The sequence below is a fragment of the Pogoniulus pusillus genome, chromosome Z, assembly GCF_015220805.1.
Source record: "Pogoniulus pusillus isolate bPogPus1 chromosome Z, bPogPus1.pri, whole genome shotgun sequence".
NCBI lineage: Eukaryota > Metazoa > Chordata > Aves > Piciformes > Lybiidae > Pogoniulus > Pogoniulus pusillus.
In genome coordinates this window covers 28,655,358-28,678,298 of record NC_087309.1, presented here as the reverse complement: position 1 = coordinate 28,678,298, position 22,941 = coordinate 28,655,358, and the positions used below count along the sequence as shown (strand labels likewise).

General features: G+C 42.6%; 1 protein-coding gene across 1 annotated transcript in view; it reads right to left on the bottom strand.

Moving 5' to 3' along the window:
• The window catches only part of PLPPR1 (phospholipid phosphatase related 1), a 161,348-nt gene that overhangs the window by 25,596 nt on the left and 112,811 nt on the right, over positions 1–22,941 (bottom strand). The window contains exon 4 of the mRNA XM_064176718.1: positions 13,923–14,111. Coding sequence (XP_064032788.1) covers positions 13,923–14,111 — 189 coding nt within the window. The remainder of the gene's footprint in view (positions 1–13,922; positions 14,112–22,941) is intronic.

The following is a 22,941-nucleotide window of genomic DNA, read 5'->3' as shown; positions in this document are numbered from 1 at the left end:
AATAACATGTCCAGGCATGTAGAGGCATAGGGAGGCCTCTGTTTTTGGGCCTACAGCCCCTCCACCACAACCCGTTGACAGCCACTCTTTCGGTGAGGCCATCAAGCCAGTTCTTTATCCATCTCGTGGTGCACCCATCAAACCCATGTGTCACCAGCTTGGAGACCAGGATGTGGTGTGGGACAGTGTCAAAGGCCTTGCTCAGGCCCAGGTAAATGACATCAGTTGCTTGCCCCTCATCTAGTAATGTTGTGACCTTTTCATAGAAGGCCACCAGGTTTGTCAGGCAGGATTTGCCCTTGGTGAAGTGTGCTGATTGTAGCCAATCATCTCTTCACTATTCTCCTGTCTCAGTAGTGCCTCCAGGAGGATCTGCTCCATGATCTTACTGGGCACAGAGGTGAGACTGACTGGCCTGGAGTTCCCTGGCTCCTCCTTCCTACCCTTTTTGAAAATGGGAGTTATGTTTCCCTTTTTCCAGTCAGTGGAGATTTCACCAGACTGCCAGGACTTTTGGAATAGAATAGAGAGGGGTTTGGCAATCTCATCTTCCAGTTCCCTCAGCACCCATGAGTGTTATCCCATTGGGTCCCATGGACTTGAACACTTTCAGGTTCTTCAGGTGATCATGAACCTGATTTTCACTTATCACAGTATCACCAAGGTTGGAAGAGATCTCACAGATCATCAAGTCCAACCCTTTACCACAGAGCCCAAGGCTAGACCATGGCACCAAGTGCCATGTCCAATCCTGCCTTGAACAGCCCCAGGGACGGCGACTCCACCACCTCCCCGGGCAGCCCATTCCAGTGTCCAATGACTCTCTCAGTGAAGAACTTTCTCCTCACCTCGAGCCGAAATTTCCCCTGGTGTAGCTTGAGGCTGTGTCCTCTCGTTCTGGTGCTGGCCACCTGAGAGAAGAGAGCAACCTCCTCCTGGCCACAACCACCCCTCAGGTAGTTGTAGACAGCAATAAGGTCACCCCTGAGCCTCCTCTTCTCCAGGCTAACCAATCCCAGCTCCCTCAGCCTCTCCTCGTAGGGCTGTGCTCGAGGCCTCTCACCAGCCTCGTCGCCCTTCTCTGGACACGCTCAAGCATCTCAATGTCCCTCCTAAACTGGGGGGCCCAGAACTGAACACAGTACTCAAGGTGTGGTCTAACCAGTGCAGAGTACAGGGGCAGAATGACCTCCCTGCTCCTGCTGACCACACCATTCCTGATGCAGGCCAGGATGCCATTGGCTCTCTTGGCCACCTGGGCACACTGCTGGCTCATGTTCAGGTGGGTATCAATCAGCACCCCCAGATCCCTCTCTGTCTGGCTGCTCTCCAGCCACTCCGACCCCAGCCTGTATCTCTGCATGGGGTTGTTGTGGCCAAAGTGCAGCACCCTGCACTTGGAGCTATTGAATGCCATCCCATTGGACTCTGCCCATCTGTACAGGCGGTCAAGGTCCTGCTGCAGAGCCCTTCTGCCCTCCAACTCAGTCACATCTGCCCCCAGCTTGGTGTCATCTGCAAACTTGCTGATGACTGACTCCATGCCCTCATCCAGATCATCTATGAAGATGTTAAAGAGGATGGGGCCCAGCACAGATCCCTGAGGGACACCACTAGTGACTGGCCACCAGCTGGATGTGGCATCATTCACCACCACTCTCCGGTCTCGGCCCTCCAGCCAGTTCCTAACCCAGCACAGAGTGTTGCCATCCAAGCCATGGGCTGACAGCTTAGCTATGTTTCTAAATGTCCCGCATAAAAAATGAAGTCTTCAGGGACCCACTGACCTTGATGTTAGCTGTGCAGTTTTGTGGTTGGTTTTTTTTGTGTGTGGGGTTTTTTTGTGGTTTTTTTTTTTGTTTTTTTTTTTTTTGTGATCAGGATATTTATGTTTTCTACTAAAACAGTAACTGCCTCTCATTGCAGTTGTATCAGTATTTTCTAAGCACTCAGAATTAATTTAAGTCTGTTGCATAGAGGTCTATCTGCCCTAGGCAGACAGAATTTAATCAAAGACTTTAGAGGCAGTGAAGGTCCAATCACAGTTGGCACTTCTGAAAATCTCACCTATCATATTTTGTCACCAGGCTTTATAAGGGGGAACTGGGACCTTTTTAGAAAGAGGAAGTCTTTAGGGAAAAAAAAAAAAGGGGCAAATCAGCTTGAAGTAGAGCAAATGAACTCATGAGTACCTCTCAAAGTAATTAATTTAATACATTATTATAAGATGCACAAGAGGAATACATAGTGCCAAGGAACGGTCAGGGAAATACATAACAGAAGTGTGTGCACACACACATATGCATACTGACACCCACAGAGTCATTATAAATACCAAGCAACTAGTCTTAGTTCACTTTGACTGCTGGAATGGTGTGCTGTTTCAAGGGCAACAATTCATCCTTATTAAGCTAGATGAGCATCCTTATTGATTATTGACATTCAAGCCAAGTATGCTCAACCTCTTTATAATTCTAACTGCTGATGGCAAGAGATGTGGAGTTGTAAAATGTGTGTCGATAATGGCATCTGGGGGCTGGGAGCCAATGCATGGGAGCTGCACTGAAATATTGCCTCTATCCCATTTCACTCCATCTGCTCTTAACAGAATTGGCAAGCAGTTCAATAAGCTCAGCTCACTAACTATGGTGCTGGGAATTAAGAAGAAGACCATCTGCACTAAAGCAGTTTAAAAGTGACACTCTGTTTCAAACCATTTATTATTTGAATTACGATAATGTTCAGAAGTCTGCCTGGGGCTGTATGTAGGTGCTGAGAGACCACTCACACCCAGCAGAAATTCTGCTCTGTGAAGACATGAGTTAGTGGGCTTTAAAACCCCTAACTTTTCAAATAAGAGACACTTATGCATAAAACATATTAACAAGATATTCTTTAACAAGACATCCATTTTAAAAGGTTCCTTTGCATCAGAAGTTAGCCTAATATTTTCCAGTTCCAATTCCCATCTTTATTTCTATGCATTTAGCTGTATGGCATACTCCTAGCAACTTCAATGTGGATATAGTTTCACTCAGATTTAAGAGTAAATTTTGCTAGGCTATGAATTTGTTCCATTCCAATGATTAAGCAGAGTTATGCCAGACTGACTACAGAATACCATATGTGTGTATATATATAGATAGATAGATATTTTTAAGGTGAACTGTGTCTTTGGGTTTAATGTAGTGTTTAGGTATTTAGTAATGGTGCTGTATTTGTGGGGTGATATGATACAACATAACTGGGCTTATTCCTTTGGTGTTAACTCTGGCACTGAATTTAATTACCTGCATTTAAGGATTTTATTTCCTTGTATATTTAATATAGGCCCTAGAATGTGAGCCTTGCTGTGCTCAAAAAATTTAGTGGGGGCTTGTTCACCTAGATCTGATATTTGCTCCAGCTATGCAGAATTGAATGTGGTCTGAATAGCTCCTCAAAGAGCTGACTTCAAAAAAATACATATATATTTTCTCCACACATTTACAAATTTAAGTAACGATAATGATTCTGGTTATTTAAAACCTGATGATTCTGCATGAGCAGGATCTGCATCCAGCCAAGCTGTCCAGCTGGCCTCCCAAAATTAGTCACTGACACTGTTAAGCACCTTAGCTTCTGCCAGAACAGAATCAGCACTCCAGGAATTGGTACCATTCAATTCTAAATCTGAAATCTAAATATAGATAGATAGATATTGAGCGGAAAAAGAAAACAGCAAGCAAGCCACTTGGTTTATTTCTGTTTTGGCAGATAATGCTAGGTTAATGAACTGATGTTTCACAGTGCCTTAATTAGAGGTAGAAATGTCAAGAAAATGGCACTGGAGGTTTAGGACTGAAAGCAAAGGTGCAGTCTGGGCTGATGTAGGCAATAGGGAAGCAAAGGCGGTGCCACTTAGATGTGATTGTTTTCTTGGCTTCCCAACACAATGAGGTTATGTTGCTTGGATACTCTTACTTGCATTCCTTTTTATATGAATATTAGGTAAAAGTACTACTGTGATGCTCCAAAAGCCCCAGTATGAATTAGAAAAACCTACCTATTGGTCATTTTTCCTCTGCCCATTTTGACCTGCCTGCTGAGAAAACTTTTGTAATTTTCCCTGCTTTCCCATTACTGGCAGTGTCACCATACCCTTGATCCTCATCATTCAGTTCTCAAAACCTCTGCTGCTCAAGCTTTAGTTATTTCCTGGCTCTTTCTGAGCACAAAATTGGATAAAATTATCTGTCCCATTTTCCTCTTCAGCAGCCTTTTATTCATGATAGATTTTGAAATTGCAGTCCTTCAACTTGTGAACTGACATTTTCAGACAGTGAAATATCATATTTTTCCCTTTCAAGATCTCAACACAACATTAGAGCTCAGTACTACCTGCACTGCTCTACAGCTTACCATCAGTTTGATAATTTGGTTATAAACATAATCCACAAAACAATGCAACTGCTGCTTTGAAAGGGACATGGAATCTTTTCTTGGAATTTTGTTTTCCCTAGAGCACTTTCTGATAAGTATATAGCCTCCTTGCAAACAATTCTTTGCACAATTGCATTCTAAAAATAGATTAAATATCAAGAAGAGCTTTATCTGTAAGGATTAATGAAGATACACTACGCATGAATGAATCTGGGTTACAACCAAGAGGAGCTTTCAGGAGAGTAGTATCCTGGAACAGCACTCCTGCTGGGAAATGTGTAGCAGGATAAGAGTAGGGCAACCTTAAAGAGTTAAGATTCAGTTCAGAAAAGTAAATACTGATAATACTGACAGTCAAAGATGTGGCCTGCTTAAAGATTTTTGTTCCTTTTGTCTCATTTAGGACATTAGCCTCAATTAAAATCCTCTAGTAAAGCTAGGGACTTCACCTCTGGTTTGCTCCCCAGCCACACTTCACTTAACTCTACACCAGAGGCTAAAATCTTCCTTCTTAGTCATGTTTCCCCAAACTCCTGTGTATGTAGACTGCCACAATCTGATTCCTCCTATGCAAAATCTGGCTCACCACCAGGCATACTACCACAGTCTTGCCTTTTTTCCCCACCTACCCGTGAAGACTCTACAGATTCACTGCAACATAAACGACTCACCTCTCATCTCCAACTCCATCTGGCCTGATTCCTTCTACACAGTCCTACATTGCTGCTGGCAGAGGCTGCATCTCAACTGTCTCCCTGCCTCTCATTTACTCAATCACTCAGGGATGACGAAGAGTAGAGTAGTAATTTTCTGGCTTTTTTTGCACACTTTCAGCAAACACCGTGGTAGTGTAAAAGTTGCCACAGATTTAATTTCGTCTGCAATTTCACACAGATGAAGCATCAGCCAGGGTGCACAGAAGGGATGGAGGAATCAGAGTTGTGCCCACAGCCTAGGACTGCCTGAAGTCTCCCTGTGAAACAACATTCTTCTGTCACCTTCCACAAAAGAAAAGTACAACTGATAGCATTTCTAATCACAGCAAGACGATGGAGATCCAATATTATGAAGAACTATGTGAAGTACTGACAGGATCTGTCTGTCTCTTCCAAGCATTAAGTTTACATTATTCTGATTGCTTGGAGTTTTAAAATCTTTCAACTTGTTTACTCTAAACAGCACCCTTGGGACACAGTCAATCCTTGTTAACATCCCTTTCTACATAGAAACCACACCCAGAGGCACACCAGCATGCACAAAAAGGTCTAGCAACAAACAAAACTGAAGTTGAACCTTAGGACATCACCACTTTCTGATCTGGGCGAGTTTCAGCAAGCTGTATGACATTTCCCAAATCCTTTGTAGAGATATGTGTGGCTGCATTTTTGATATCACAAATAGAAAAAAAAAGAGTCTGCAGCACTGAAATAGTGGCCAAGGGGAGGAGCAGATACAAAGAAGGCACTGGCAGTGACACAAGCTATGTGCAGAGCACTCAAAAGAGAATATAAGCAGATGAGGGTTATAGAGCTTTCAATGCCAATCAGCCAGCTTCAAAACAACTCCACACAGCTCTCCCCGGGACAATCAGGCCTGTTCACCGCAAGGGGATCTTTGCAAAGTGCTCCAGTGAGTGTTTCATCAGCACTGACTTGCCTTACGCCAAAACCACTTCTGCCCCTTTCCATCACGATGTGTCTGAGGACTGCCTTAACACAGCTGCCTATCTCTGGAGAGACACTCTTCAAGTTCTACACGGGAGCTCATGGCTGCATTAATCTAAACATCAGCAATCATAGACACTATCACTACAGAATGCACAGACACAATGTGATCTAGCTGGGAAGAGGCCCCAGATGCCTACAGTCCAATGTCTTCTCAAAGCAAGGCCAGCACAAAACACAGAATTGAGCACTCAAGAACAAAGATCTCACAGCCTCTAGGCCGGCACTGTTTCCGTGCTGGACTGCTGTCACTGTAAAAAGATTTTTCCTAATATTTAATCAGTTGTACTTTTTTTTCTTGCAGCTTGCATTCAGTGCAAGGTTACCTTTTGTACTTTGAATAGTCTTTCTCCATCTTCTCTGAGTATAGCTCGTATTGACTTTCACTTAGTGTTGTTAGTTCCCTAATTCCTTAGATCTCCCTCACAGATAGCTGTATGTTCAGAGGGTTATTGATCAGCCATCCTACCTGCTGTCTGCAGTGCCAAATGCTGGCATTGCACAGCTGGGCTCCATAGTTAAACCCAAGTGGCAAACACTAAGACTGAGAAAAGACGTCTTAGGAGGCAAGCAGTCTTCTTGGCACCCTTCCCCAAGAGTCCACTCATGCAGCCAGGACCCTAACCAAGGTCTATGCAGGAGAGCAGAGAGTTTTCTGTGATAACATCAGTAATAGCATTGGTCATGAAGACCAGATAAAGACACACTTTCATCTTTGCCAACACCATCTAAACAAGTCTTCTCTAGCCCACAGAAATCAATGCTGTATTTCTGGTACCTATAAGAATAAAAGAAGCAACATTTTCAGCTGAATATTGCAGAGCCAAGTAATCCAAAGTCTTCTGAGGACAAAACCTTAATATCCATTCAATTACTTATATCTCTTATCTTTCTCTCTCCTTGTTTCCTTGTTTTTTCTGGGTTTTTTTTTTTGTTTGTTTGAGTTTGATTTGTTTGAGGCTTTTGTTTATTTTGGTGGTGGTATTTTTTGTTTGTGAGTTGTTGTTTTTCCCTTGGTTTTGTTGTTGTTCAATGAAATCAGCAGCAAAGAACAGTTAAAAGAGTGCTTTTCCAGAAAAATAAAATTGATTTATTCCAAATCAAAAGGGATGAAATTCACAATTTGTGTTCTAGCTTACCCCAAAACCACAACTGTCTTATCATTGTGAAAAAAAAAAACCCAAAACACTCTACTGTGATAAAACTGTCTAAAATAATTATACTGTAGTTCCAACCAAGAGAAGGAATTTCCCACAGCTCTGCATTGTTTCTCAGAAACTGGCCGGTAACTTGGCCCATTACAAAGTCCTGGAGGCACTATCAGTAGAAGTGCCTAAAAGTGTTGTACCAAACAAACAAGCTGTATTTACTATTTTTCAGAATGCTGTGCAAATACCAGAATATAAACATTTACACAGGGTAATGAGCACACCTTTGCTGTAGTCCTACATATCTCAGCTTGCCATTCATCACTTCACAAGCTGAGTCCTTGGCAAGTCTCAAAAGGCAGGATATGAATCACTACTCAGAGAGGACACCTGACAAGCAGTGGAGCTCTTCCTCTAGACTTGCCCTCTGAGCATTTTTGGCTCTGTTTCCCAGTAAAAAAGTGAAGGTGTAGCCAAACAGCAATGAGAAATGGTGGCCAGCTCTGAAAGACACGAAGTACTATGTGTGGTACATCTAGAGAGGTTCTTCTGCCCCTTTACTCTGCCCTGATCAGACCACACCTGGAACACTGTATCCAATTTTGGGCTCCTCAGTTCAGGAGAGACAGGGACCTGCTAGACTGGGAGTCACAGTATCACAGTATCACAGTATCACCAAGGTTGGAAGAGACCTCACAGATCATCAGACTCTCCTCTACAAAGAGAGACTGAGTCACCTGGGGCTATTTAACCTGGAGAAGATTGAGAGGAGATCTCATGAACGTGTACAAATATCTGAGAGGTGAGTGTCAAGGGAATGGGACCAATCTCTTTTCAGTGGTCAGCAGCAATAAGACAAGGGCCAACAACTACAGAGGAAAAAAAGTCCTTAGGTAGGTGCAATTTATTACTATGTTCAGTATAGTCTACTACTTCGCTGCAAAGATGCCAGTGCCAACACACTTGGAAAATTAAAACTTAAGCAGATGAAAGCCTTTGACCTATCCTCAGTGGAACATTTGGAAGAAAAATGCATTTCAGAGTGGAGTCAGGCATACATGATTTTCATTTACTTAACAGTGTCATCATGAGACTCGGGCATCCTGCCTTGCAAGAAACTCCCATTATCACAGAGGTTATCAGTAGGAACACTAAGAGACTTTTGTAATTCTGATGCATGAGGATTAACTACCCAGTGTAGCAGAAAAAAAACTGTTACAACACAGTCAGCAACATCGTATATGTCAAGAACAACAAATAGAACTGCAGAAAAAGAGGTCAATCTCATTTGTTTTGCCAACAGAAGTTCAGGGAAATGTACATTTAGTGCTACCACTTCTGAAAAGTGTTGTAGGGATGTGTGGTGGAGGGGCTACAGCCCCAAAACTGAGGCCTCTCTATGCCTTTACATGCCTGGACATGTTTTTCTGCCAGGACCCATGGCAGTAAACAGGTTGTGTAACAAACACACGCCCAGTCCGTGTACCCCTGGGGTCTGCCCTGGTAATCCCCTACTGGAGGGTCCAGGCAAACAACTTCTGCCTATTAAGGTAACGTTTAGCTTACTGCCAGCCTGATTGGTCCCTTTAGATTGCCAAATGAGCCACAAATCTCGGCTCAGAGTCTATAAAGAGGAGTGCAAAGGAGCACCACGTGTTCAGAGCGTTCAGAGGTTCAGACTTAGAGGTCCAAGCTCAGCTCTCTGATCCACATAGCAGCACCCCGCTGCCCTGACCTGCTTGCATGGCCTAGACACAGTCAGGTCCTTACTCTCTTGCAAACATTACTGAGGCTCAGCCCTCTTGCATTGATCTCAAGGCACAGTTAAGCTGTCTGTGAACCCTTTGAGAAGCAGAGTGCATGCACACCTGCAATTGATACACATATGGGGAGCCGAGAGCCCCCTGCCTAAGCCTAGAGCAGCCGTACACACTGGCTTGCTATCCTGCATTTATCTACGGAGCTCAAGTCTCCCTGCAGCCTGGCACACTGCTTGCCAGCTGCGTGTAAGCCTGGAAAGATCCAGGCCCAGCAGACCCTTCCAGACTGTCTGCTAACCAACAGACACAGCCTGCTAGCTGTGAGACGACTGTGCTAGAAGCTGCATGGACAAATCCTCCTCCTGCACCTGGAAATCCTGCCAGCTGATCATCCGTGGACACACACATGGCATCCAGAAGAAGCAGCAGCACCGAGGCAGAGACCACTTCACACCAGGAGAGAAGGTCAGAGAAATCCTGTTTACCCCAGAGACTGGGAACACTTATCATGCTCCTGCAAGCCAGGACAGATTCCAGCCTCACCAAGACCCGAATACTGGGCACATGCTGTGACACAATCCCGGGAGGGTGATTAGTAATTAATACTTAAGAGCAACACATCTAAGCAAGCTTTAATTCCTTTGTAAAATAAGTTACCTCTGTCTTAAGAGCAGACACAGTTTCAGCCCTTGCTGGGCAAACAGTTTAGTTGTTAAGAGGCATTAAGCCTAAGGGAATCTTTCTCTCTGTCTATAGTTGTTGATAATTTGATATTTCCATTTAATAATCCAATCCCTGTAAATATATCCTAACTATTTTCATAACCTTGCACAAAGAACTTAATTACATAGTGATTGGGGGTGGTACAGATTTGTAAATATTAATTTTTATACATAATTTTATTAAAAAATCAAAACCGCCTCAAATTAATTTCTCACCTCCCCCTAACAGAGGAGGAATAAGAGAAATCCATCCATAACAGAATGAAATAAAATGCACATGTTTTCCCCACAACCACGGCCATAGCCAAATGACTGAGACAAGATATTCCATTAAATTCACAAAGATGCTCCTTTTTGGCTTGAAATCTTTTTACACCTCACAGCTATGCTGAAATCAGGGCTTTGCATCCTTTCCAGACCTGTTCACACAGAACTGCACTTAAATACTGCTTGTGTCTCAGAGGAGGGAGCTCATGCTGACTCCCAAACTATTTAACATAGCACCCTTCTCGTAATTACTCCTCTCACACCATAAGGTGTCAGGACAGTGGAAATATGTAGGCAAACCAGAGAGATTAGACTTGCTAATGTAAATCCTCTTAGCCAAACCAAACAACTTGCTGTTGGAAAGTGAAGCAACAACTGTCTTGCAGAGGAGAAACAAGGGAATGTAGGGAGAGATTGACATTATTTTGACTGAAGTAATTTCTTCACATGTCAGGGATTATTCCTGAGAGTAAAGTGTAGAAAGTGAAGCTATAGCTTAATACACAGTGGGTGCACACAAAATTTCCTCCCATGAAGCACAGCTGCGTGGGCTCTATTTTGGGGTATATTTTGCTTTATAGAATCGTAGAATGGTCTGGGCTGGACTTCCAAAGGTCATCTTGTCCAACCCCACCCTTCAGTCAACAGAGGCATCCTCAACTAGACTGAGTCGCCCAAAGCCCTGTTGAACCTCACCTTCAATAACTCCAGGGATGGCTCCCCAACCACCTCCCTGGGCAACCTGTTCCAGTGTTCCATCACCCTCATGGTAAAGAAATTGTTTCTAACACCTAATTTAAATCTGCTCATCTCTAGTTTGAAGCTGTTGTTCCTCACCTTATCACTACAGGGCTTTGTAAACAGACTCTCTCCATCCTTCCTGTAGGCCTTGGAAGGCAGCTATTAGGTCCTGAAAAGCTACTATTAGGTCTCCCTGGAGTCTCTTCTCCAAGCTAAACAACCCCAGCTCCCTCAGCCTGTTTGCCTCACAGAGGTGTTCCAGCTCCCTGATCATTTTTGCGGCCCTCCTCTGGACCCACTCCATCAGGTCCATGTCCTTCCAGTATTGAGGGCTCCAGGTCTGGATGCAGTATTCCACGTGAGGTCTCACCAGAGAAGAGGCAAGTGTCAGAATCACCTCTCTGGATCTGCTGGCCATGCATCTGTTGGTGCAGCCCAGGATGCCATTTGCCTTCTGGGCTGCAAGAGCACAGTCTACTCATGTTCAGCTTCTCATGAATCAGCATCCTCAAATCCTTCTCTGCAGGGCTGCCCTCCGTTGCCTCATCCCCTGGTCTGTGTTGATAGTGAGGACTGTTCCAGCCCAAGTGCAGAACCCTGCATGAGGTTCACCTGGCCCAGCTCTGCAGTTTGTGCAGGTCCCTCTGGATGACATCCTATCCCTCTGGTGTATCAACAGCACCACTCAGCTTGGTCTTGAGGGATGCCACTTGTCACTGCTCTCCATCTGGACTTCAATCTCCTTAGAAGATTCAACTGGATAGAGCATATCTTCCTAGACTGTTACAGTCTGAATGGCAGGCAGTACCCATCTGGGTACCAGATAACAACTGAGGATGCTCACATTCTGAGTGATCTGATCAGTCATGGTAGGCAAGGACAGAATTTAGAGAGACTCCTGAAACACAATAGTGTGTCCTTCCTTCACTCTGAGCTCATTTTCTGTTTCATCTACCAGCTTTCTACTAACGATCATGCTAAAGCGCAGTCTGCAGAGCCAGCTACTAGGTGAAGCAGAAATCTGAAATTAGCCTACAAGGAGAGGAAAGCCTCTCAGAAAAAGATAGGAGTGAGCAATGAGGTGAAATTACTCATAGAAAAACATGCTGGATACCAGTCAGGGGAACAGAAAGAGATCTCTTTGAAGAATGATCTAGTTGAAAATTAGCCCAGTACTAAGTAACAATACATTAAGAAATTAAACAATATATTAATAATACAATAAAATATAATGCAAACCATGCATTAAATAATGCATTAATATAGTATGCATGAATACATATTACATTAAAAAATGAAAGAAAAGTGTTTTCCCAGAAAAGTTTGATCTATTGCCTCCCTGAAGTTGCATGCAGAGATCATAAAGAAGCATGGTGCAGAGCCTTGTGCTGGCTTCTCTAGATGAAGCAGAACAGCCACTGTAACAGCACAGCACAACCCAAGAAGCAGAGCTTACAAGCTCTTGTTCAGCACTGGATTCCATCATCTGGGGTCATTACAGAACTTCTGGAGGCAGGCTGCCATTTCTGTACAACCTACATTGTATGAGATGTTCACACAAGCTTCCCACAGCACTAAGCTGAATGTCTCTTCCAGCACCCAAAGACTTTCTCTGACCTTCACTACAGTCTTTCATTCCTTGTGTTTATCAGGGCTACAGAAACTACAATGAGCATTGCTCATCTTCTGAAGAAGACTCCATTTGACTTGTAATAAGAGTAACTAACTTCTTGGGCCACTCAACAGAAGGAAAATGCTGACCCAGAGAGAAAAACTTGACAGGTTGGAAGTAGACTTTGTCAGCTCAGGTATTTATACAGAAGACCCAAATAAAGAGGAACAATCTTATTATTGACACCATAATGTTGAATTGAGGGGCAGATCTCCCACTAACTTAAATGTTAGTGGTATCAAAGCATGCTAGTGACACTCAGTCTCCCTTTACATCACCACCTGTGAAAGCTACTTATCTAAACAATGGCAAAATCTGTTTATGGAGGGTCAGCTGGAGAAGTGTATTCATTTCTTCCTTTGTGAATCATCTGTCCCTGAAGCACAATGTAAAACGAAAGTCTTAATCTTCATCTGAATTCCACTACACACAAAAAATTAGCACTGTTACTACAGAGGATTTTTATCAACTCGTGATGCAATCCAATTCAAACCCCCTACCTACTTATTTCGGTTTTGTCCAGTCCCTGAAGCTGTAGCCTCTTCAGCACACCCCCTTTGACATTGCTGAGTTACAGTGTTTCATGCATTAGAATTACTGCAGACCCAAACTTAAAAGGGCTGTGGTGCAGCATTCACCTTTCACAGGTAAATATGTAACAAGCAGCTTTAATCAGCTTTTGAAAGAGATGAAAAGCTAATGTAGGAAATAAATGCTAAAGAAAAAGAGGAGTTAAGTTCATAGACACATTGTGGTAGGAATTTACCAGTGTAATTACAAATGCAGAAAACTTGTCTATTTGGGAAAGTTGCAACATTTTTTTTTTTGCACAGAGGATGGATAAAGGCCAAAGTTTTGCTAATCAGTGACTGCAATAATCTGTTTGGAATTGTATGTACTCAGCTAATTGAATTTTTCCATCTGCTCAGAACAGCTACACTGCAGTTTGCTGGTTGGACAGTAAAGCGAATCAAGTTAAAAAAGTGGATATGAATGCCAAAAATAGGTTGCAAATGTCTTTGTAGTGAGCACCTTTCTGCTCATATAAGCCTTTTAAAGCCCTTCAGCAGTGCTTTTATTATAGCAGCAAATAATCCTGGATACACCGCATGTCCAACCCAGGTTTTATTAGAGCTTTATCCTATTTTCTTGTTTCCAGTAATACATCACTTTTGCATTAGAGCCTCTCTAGAGCTCAAGCAATTCACAATTAGTCACCAAAGTGAGCAGGTTATTGTAAAAGACTTAACAAGCCCTACCTCTCAGTCTTGCATTGTGATTACCTCAGAATAATTAATTCTGGAGATAACTGATGAAGATCCTATTAGGCTAAGGCAAAACAGAGACCCAGCTAAGTGTAAATCAATTACAACTGAAAGGAGAGGACAGGGGACAAAGATATTACAAGACTGTTCCTATTATTTGTACAGCAGTTGTGGATAATTAAAATAATTTCTTATACTTACAATTGCTGTCGGAGTTGAAGCCAGCACACAGTAGAGCACAAGAGGTGAAATGAAGCTCTCATCCTCCGTTCCAGGGTATGGTTTCATCAAATTGCCATCCTGACAGAAGAAACCTTGGATATGCACCTGGAAAGTATCGGTGCACTCAAAGTAGTAGGCAAGCAGAACAGTCCCAGCCATGATGACAAGCTGAAAATAAAGCATGATCACATAGAGGCGTTAGTTGCTTTTTTTAACAGATGTAGCTATGCCTTCAAGCTACTCCAGTCCTGCAGACCATCCTCCCTTCTTTGCCACCCTCACAGCCCTTGCGATAGTGGTGTGTGAGTGTGTGTTTCTGTGTGTCTGCTTTGCAACATCTGTTACATAAACCTTTTGGCAAACGACACTAATGAACGTCTCAGATAGGAGTGGGTCTGTAACGCCGCTTGCAGAGGGACAGGAGCTTTGGCAGCTACTTTATCAAAGGGCATGTGAGTGTCAACAGCAGCAACAATCAATGAAAGCTAGCAGGATGAGGGGCAGTGCTGCAGGAGCCAACAGCAGTGACAAGCTAAAACCTGAGCACAGCAGTAGGGAACTGGAAGGGTTATTACAAAGGATAAAAGGAAGCTAAAGAAGCTAAAGCCAAAATGCTCCCTCGACACAACTGTAAGAGCGTGCTGGGGAATGTGCTAATTCAGAAGAGCCCTCTGTGTGCTGGATAGGACTCATCCAGAGAGAAATCTGCCTTCTGCCACTCACCTTTCCTTGGAGCTGCTTCTTACGAGTAAAGCACGAGTCTACTCAGAGGTCCTGGATCCTCAAACAACTGTTTGAGGCTACTGTGCACTGCCTGGGCTTCCTACTTCCACAATTGCTTTTGAGAAAGACTGCCTTGCATCTGGATCTTCATTTGTTCCATATGTAAATGGCACAGAGCAAGGTAGTTTATTGCAGGCTAAATTGGTTGGTTGTAAAACCTCAGCAGTCAACTTCTTTATACATCCACAGTTCTCAGTGTCTGTGTCAGCTTCCCACACTGCTTCAACACCACATCTCAAAACAATCTCCCAAGTTTGTCATTAATCTCATCTCATGAAATTAAGTGGATATACTAATTCATCATTTTTCTTCCCTCTCTGCCAGACCACAAAGATAATCTCATGTCCCAGTCTTTACAGTTTAAAAAACCTAGCAAAGTCTATGTGGAAATTAAGAGAATTAGAGGATGTGATTCAAAATCCTCTTCAGAAATAATAGTGCCTCCTACCACTATTACAAGAGCTGTGACATATGCAACTTATCTTGCTATGCTGTAGAAAAATACAATAACAATGAAGTAACGTAACAAACTCTAAAGTGGTTTGGTTCTAGTATTTTGCCTCCCAAGATTTCAGCATCAAATCTGCGTTGCTGTGAGACTATTGTAAAAATAGACCTTTAAAACATAACTTAAAGATACACTTAAAGATACACTTAAAAGCTGTTCATGCATTACTCTGGCCTAACCGTGCACACACAATTTACATACAAGACACTAAGTCATTAAAGCCATCATATATTTGAGTGGGTATTGGACTAAAATTAGGGGAGAAAATCATGATATCCAAGAAACCGGTGATGAATCTACATATTCACAGAATTATAGAGTGGCTGAAGTTGGAAGGGACCTCTGAAGGTCATGTTGTTCACCCTCCTGCTCAAGCAGTGACACTGTGAGCTCATTGCCTAGAATTATGTTCAGATGCGTTTTGAGTAGCTCCAGAGATGGAAACTCCACAGACTCACTGAGCAACTTATAAAACAGACCTAAGTGTAGCAAAATGAAGCCAAAGAGGAGAGATCCTGCACCCTCCCCTATTTTTTACCTTCAAAGTTATCAGTATCCTTTTGTAGCCAGATTCCAAACCCCATGGATTAATTCCACCTAGAAAATACAGCTTGCATCATTTAATATGTTTATCTCAACCAGTTAGCTCCATGGATTCAAACACCAACTTTGCTGATGAGAGAATTATGGTGTGAAGTGAAATTTATGTAGACAAAGCACATAGCCAATTTTTAGACGCTTAAGGAAGTAGAGCTCTACATAATTATTCCTCCAAAATACGCATATTTTTGTTTTCCAGCACCCTGATTTACAACATGAATGTAATATAGCAGCAAAAAATATTAATCAAGCATTTGTTTTCTGAAGATTCTAGATACCTTCTCATGATTCAATAACTTTAAGATTAAGAGCTTTGAAATCTACCACCCCACAACAAATTGCAGCTAAGTTATCCACATACTGTCAGTGCTAGGCAGTTGCTCTTTGCTGCTCCTTCCCACTCACACTTTTCCTATCTACCTTGCCTTCCCCTCCCTTCCCTTCCCCTTTCTTCCTTTCCCTTCTTTATTTTATCATATGTATTTATTGTGGTATGAGTAACATTTTTGGTTCTTTGTTCAGGGCAAATCCTAGATGTAATTACTCAACAGCGGTCATTTGTGATTGAAGAATAATCTGCCATGAAGGGTAGAAAGTCCTAAATGCAAGAAGGGATCAAACCGTCTGAAGAAGGGATGCCAGAGACAGAAAGATGTCCTGAAAGGACACGTATTTTTCCCTTGATGATGAGATAAGAAATAGCCATATTGTAGTTTTGGAGCCATCCTGGAATGGGAGCAGTAAAGGAACCAAGCTTAAAGGTAACCTCAGTGGGCCAAAGAATGGACCCATGGCTGGGCTAAGGTGACCCATATTCTCAGGATAAACATTGGTGCAAGTGTTTACCAGGAATTAGCTCTTGATGTATGTTTGCAGACTCCTTGAAGAACTTCTATGGAGACTGGGCTCTGCTCTATGCGCTGTTACAGATTTTATTCTTTAAGCACAAAAAAGTTTAAATTCCCCTGCAGTGTACCACAAAAAGTCCCCAGTATTCAATTACATTTACTGGTCACAGACGCCTTAATTAAATTCAGTCCCATAACCCTTTTTTATTTCTAAAGCTAGGTCCTAAAATGACAAATGCACAAATTTTGTAGCTATGATCAGTCTGTAGCAAATGCCAACTTTGCTTTTTCTCACTATTTTCAGGTTCAGAGTCATTGATGCAAGCAGTGGAGAAGAGGAGGTTGTTGACTTAAAGATACAAACCATGCAGCTACGTGATTAGAAAAACACAATGCACTTTAACACTGGTATTTTGCAGGATTTATTTGTTAATCCTTATCAACTCATTGCTTTGAGTTTTTGTGGGGAAAATGAAAATGCTCAGTAATTCACTTTAGAAAAGCAGCCAATGAACAGAAGTGTCTGAGCTACTTAATGGCATCCATTACCACAGTACTAAACCACATCATAATCCTTACTATTTATCATCACTACTCCACCATAAAATAAGAAAATGCTCTTATCACCATTTTACAGAGGAGACAAAAGCAGAGCAGATAAAATTACTACCCTTAGGTCATAGTAAAGCCTGTGGCACAGCCAAGACTTAACTTTCTTCTGGATCAGATTTTTCTAGATTATTCAATGACCTGCACAAGGAAAAGCTCAGTGATGTATGCTTAGGTCCTGATTGTGCAGAAGCTCATTCTTGATAATGTTAGAGAAATAAATCATATAATCATGGAATGATTTAAGTTCAAAAGACCTTTATGGTCATCAAGTCTAACCATCATCTAACTTGACAAAGACTCCACCATACATCTCTATGTGTTTTATGCATCTTTTAATCATGCTTCTGATTCAGCCTCATTTTAAAAATCTTGCTAGATTTTAGAACCAAGCCTGACAGGCTGAGTTCAAACAATCGGTGTTTCTTCCTCTAAGATAGCTATTTAAATTGATTAATTCTGTATCATTTACCACCTGTCACTCACCACACCATTAAATTCTGCATCACTCTATAAGACCATGCAGACCTTCTTATCAATGATCACCCTTGCTTCTCTTGAAGTTGTGGGAGTTCACTGCAATCAAAAAATCACTTTCTTAAATGTCTGAGAAATAGGAAGCAAGTTTTGCATAGCATTTCCTAGTTCCTTAACAACTATCAGAAAAGTTTACTTTTTGTTTGTGACCACAGGAAAGAGAGTAATTTTAAAAGACACTAGATACAGTGAAAGGCAGAGCTTTTTGATCAGCCTATCCTAAAGACTCTGTGGACTCCTTAACAGAGGCTGTGAAAGTTTTCTGTGTGCTCTTCAGCTGTGCAGCCTCTACATCCTGTAAAACAGACAAACAGCCAATCTCCCTTTGCTTTGCATTTTGAATGTTCTGGTAGGGCATAAATCCTGCCAGGCAGGTTTAACCCTGGTCCTACTCCTTCTGTTGTGCTGGGCTCCAGGAGTAAGATGAGCAAAGCCTTGAGGACTGGGGCACTTAGCACCATAAGCCAGGTGTCCTGTGCTGCCCTCACCATGCCTGCGTGGTCAAAGGAGGCACGAAGCTTTGAATTCATTGGCCAGAGCAATGGTGCTAGTGCCTATTGGCCAGATTGATTTTCAAATTAAGTATAAGAAGGAGGATGATTTAGAAACCTTGCCTTTCTGCACTGTGCCGTTCTACATTCTGCCTTTCTGCATCAGCCTTCCTGCATCTCTTCGTTTGCGGCTTGTTAAAGGCGAGCACATGTACGCAGCTCACACAGCCAGCTTAGCAGCATCTCTCCCCGCTGCTTGAAATATTTGTATTTGACCCTGGGATCATCACGAGTTTGAAAGTGTTTTTGACATAGGAGACTTACCCAGGGACCAACAGAGTCATGAGTGGAGTGAATGGCAAGATTCCATAGGCATAGCTAGAATTCTTCCTGTTCTCTCATTACCGTTTTTCAAGTTTTGATTGTTTAAACTGTTTATTCTGTGCAATTGCTTCCTGTTCACCAAAAATCCAAAGAACTTCAGGGAGTTTTCCTGATTTTTAAAATATTAATAATAAAAAATATCTTTCTTACAGAAATTAAGAATTGTATTCGATAACTATTATTAATTTCTGATACATTGCTCATATAAATCACAATGCGAATCCCTATCAAGGAACTTGAAAACCCCCAAATACCACTGGCATTTACACAGAAATAAAGTCTTCCAGCTTATCAGCCTTCCCACATGCTACTAATCATATCTCTTACAATGTCTTTAATGTGCATGACATAGTTGGAAAAATCATTTTTGCACACAAATGACAGCATAAAAGATTATTTTTTTATTCCTTCAGAAGGCAACCAATCCAGTATTTTGCATGGTGTGTTGCCTAGCATATAGTCAGTGAAATACTAATTCATACCCTTGCTCATTTCATTTGCTTCCAGCAAGCTTCAACAAATTTAAGTTCATAGAATCATAGAATGGTCTGGGTTGGAAGGGATCTCCAAAGACCATCTAGTCCAACACCCTCTGCAGTAAGCAGAGGCCTCCTCAACTAAATCAGGTTGTGCAGAGCCATGTCAAACCTCATTTTGAGTATCTCCAGAGATGGGCCCCAGCCACCTCCCTGAACTCATGAGCAGAAACTGTCACAATTTCATAAGTAAAGCCCCACAATCCTGCACAAGTGTCTTCAACTGAGGACACGCATGCTGCATCTTGCAGTTCCACCCATTTTAGCCACATTTCCATCTTCCTTTTTGAACAAGGTAGTGACCAATTGTTATATAAAGCCCCAAAAAAAAATGTGTGTGGTTTTTTCTAGGTAGGTGATGAGAGCAGACCCCTTGGGATAAACACATGGAGCATTCCACAGTTTTAACATCTGTGTGTCATGAAGACAGACACATTAGCTATGTATAGGACTGTTAAGACTACTGGAAGAAATTGATAGACTGTGTCTTTGCTCTCTGATGGTTAACACCAGAAATATTTTATTTTGCATCCCTGTTTTGCCAAGGGATGAGTCTGAGACTTTGTGAAGCAAGTTGACCTGGTTCTCCGTGGAGACAGGAACTCTGACCTTGCCATTGCAGCATAGGGAAGTGAGAAGCACAGCAAATTGGAAGAAATCACTCAGACTGTTGTTGTAGAGCACTCCAAATTCCTTCCTTCTCCCCTGACAGTTTCTGTCTCTGGGGATTTGAATGGGGAGAAGGCACAAAAAACTGCTTTCCCCTGCCCCTCTGTGGTCTTGAAGAGGGAACAGCAAAAGGTGCCTTTCTCCACGTGTGTACTGATCCATGTGGAAGCCCTCGCTGGGAATTGGGCTGGTGCTTGGCTGGGTTCTTCATGCCCAGTATAAAGTTCAAATGGACACTTTGTCTAGAAAAGCATAAATAGAGCAAGGGAGAAGGTGCAATGTTCTCACCTTGACAGAGTTCCCACCAGGACAGGTTCTCACCTTGAAAGAGATCCTGACAGGACAGAGTCCCTACTGTGACAGAGTTCCTGTTTTGGACCATCCCCGCTTTTGGACAGCTCCTGCCTTTTGCACAGCTCTTGGGTTTTACACCACCCCTGCTTTTGGATCGTTCTCCCCACTTTGGCACCATTCTGTGCAAACTTGCAAGCTTGGCAAGTCCTGGGGTCCATTTGAGAGAGCTGCTGGCAGCACCCGGACCTGGCTACTCTCAGACCATGTTACAGCCAACTTTCTGGTTACTACCATGGCTGGGAAGATGCTAATAGTTTGGTTTTCCCCTGCTGCTGCTGAGGCAGCATCATTCCACAGTCATCCAACTCTTGGAAGAAGTGTTTGAGACACTTCTGAGTTTGGCGCCTTTTCCACTATCCTTGGACTTTTGCCATTTGGATCCACAATTAGATATTGCTTGCAGCATCAGAAGGCACCCAAGCTGCAGTGAAATCCAGCAAGGAATCATCTCCAATTTCCTATCTTACCTCCATGAGTAAAGCCTGCTGTTCCTCTTAATTCTCTGCTCAGCCAATTTTTTAGTGGTGTAAAAGCTGTGTTTACAGCTTAGCCTTTTCCATTTTCTGACTTCCCAGATCTCTAAATTTGCCCATAGTATCCTGTGAAAATTTTTCCCAACTGAAGCCTGCAAATAAACCTTAACTAGTTATGTATAGTTTGGGGATGAGGTTTTTAATAAAATAAAATAATTCTGTTTTTATAATTCCTGACTCAGACATATTAATTCCCTGCCTCCATGACAGCTGTTGCATTTCTCAAACTGCTTTTACCTTTCTGAAAACTACTGAGACTGTTTCCTAAAGCATCCTGATTGGATATTGTTTCAGAGGTCAAAAAAATATTTTTAGGTGTTGTCTGTATTTATTTATGACCAGGTAATATCCACTTACTAAATCATCCTTCATTCAATACACTTGAGACTGTGTCCCCTTGTTCTGTTGCTGATTGTCTGGGAGAAGAGACCCCCACCTGGCTATAATCTCTCTTCAGGTAGTTGTAGACCACAGTGAGATCACCCCTGAGCCTCCTCTTCTCCAGGCTAAACAACCCCACCTCCCTCAGCCTCTCCTCATAGGGCTTGCAATCACAGAATGTTAGAGATTGGAAAGGACCTCCAGAGATCATCGAGTCCACCCCCTCTGCCAAGGCAGCATCCCCTTGGGTAGTTCACACACAGGAATGTATCCAGGCAGGTTTTGAAAGACTCCAGAGAAGAAGACTCTGCAACCTCTCTGGGCAACCTATTCCAGTGTTCTGTCAACCTCACTGTAAAGAAATTTCTCCTTATGTTGAGGTGAAATCTTCTGTGTTCCAGTTTGTAGCCACTGCTTCTTGTCTTACTGCTGCTGATCACCGAAGAGAGATTGGCCCCATCCACCTGACATCCACCCCTCAGATATTTATACACATTGATAAGATCTCCTCTCAGTCTCCTCCAGACTAAACAGCCCCAGATTTCTATCTCTCTTCATAGGGGAGATGTTCAAGTCCCCCAGTCATCCTTGTGTCTCTGTTGCATTCTCTTCAGCAGGCCCCTGTCTATCCTGAACTGGGGAGCTCAAAACTGGACACAATATTCCAGGTGTAACCTCACCAGGGCAGATAGGGGGAGGAAAAGGATCCCCTTAGACCTACTGGACACACTTTTTCCTGATGCACCCTAGGATGCCATTGGCTCTCTTGGCCACAAGGGCACACTGCTGTCCCATGGAGAACTTGCTGTCCACCAGGACTCCAAGGCCTTTCTCCACGGAGCTGTTTTCCAGTAGGACAGCCCATATGATACAAATGAGTGAGCAATTAAACTGCCTATTTCCAAGCGGAGATATGAGGGTAGTAGGTACCTATCTCCCATTAGCGTTAATTAGCAGTATGAATTCTTTAGGGATCAACAAAAGCCTTGATCTCTACAGAAGTCTGATAAGCACCTGTTCTGCACCATTTTATCACAAATGACGTGTCTTAAAAGGTTTCACCTTTACACTTCTGTAGCATATTCACATCTGTGAAAAGAGGAAGAGCACACCAGACAGCAAAGGCTCTTACAGTCTCTGACTGCAGTGAATTAATGATTTTCATGGATGATAAGGATCTATCCAACTCCATAATCTTTTAAGTTGCCAAGGGATTGGAAGCAGCAAATAATCTACTTTGAAAAAATATGACACACACAAAAAAAGACAGTGCAGAGGAATGTTTAATGAATGAATACTTCACTTGGAGGCAGTTCCATTATATTGAACAACCATATATTTTCCACTGTCAGAATAAAGATAAAAGCCAATGATCTTTCTAAGCTGCCACTCTTTGAAGTGTTTTCCCCCTGCTCACCTGATATAACTCAATTTGAAATCTCATTCTGGAATCAGTTTTCTTATGCAGCTGTGGCAGACAAAGGGCTTGGTCTGTTGTGAGAGCAGCCAGATACAGGACATGGCTTACTTACACAAGTTTTGAAGTCCAGCCAGCATGGTGGAACAAGCTGGAAAGCAACTTGGAGGCAGAGAAGGGTCATTAGTGCACGCAGACTTTTGAAGCTGGAGATACAAAGAAATCAGAGCAGTGTCTGCAGAGATTCTTACAAAACCATTTCAAATCCTATTGTGTTTTTTTTCCCATTTGAGTAACTAATTCAAAACTAGGTACAGTTTATAAGGTTCAAGAATACACTTTCGGGCA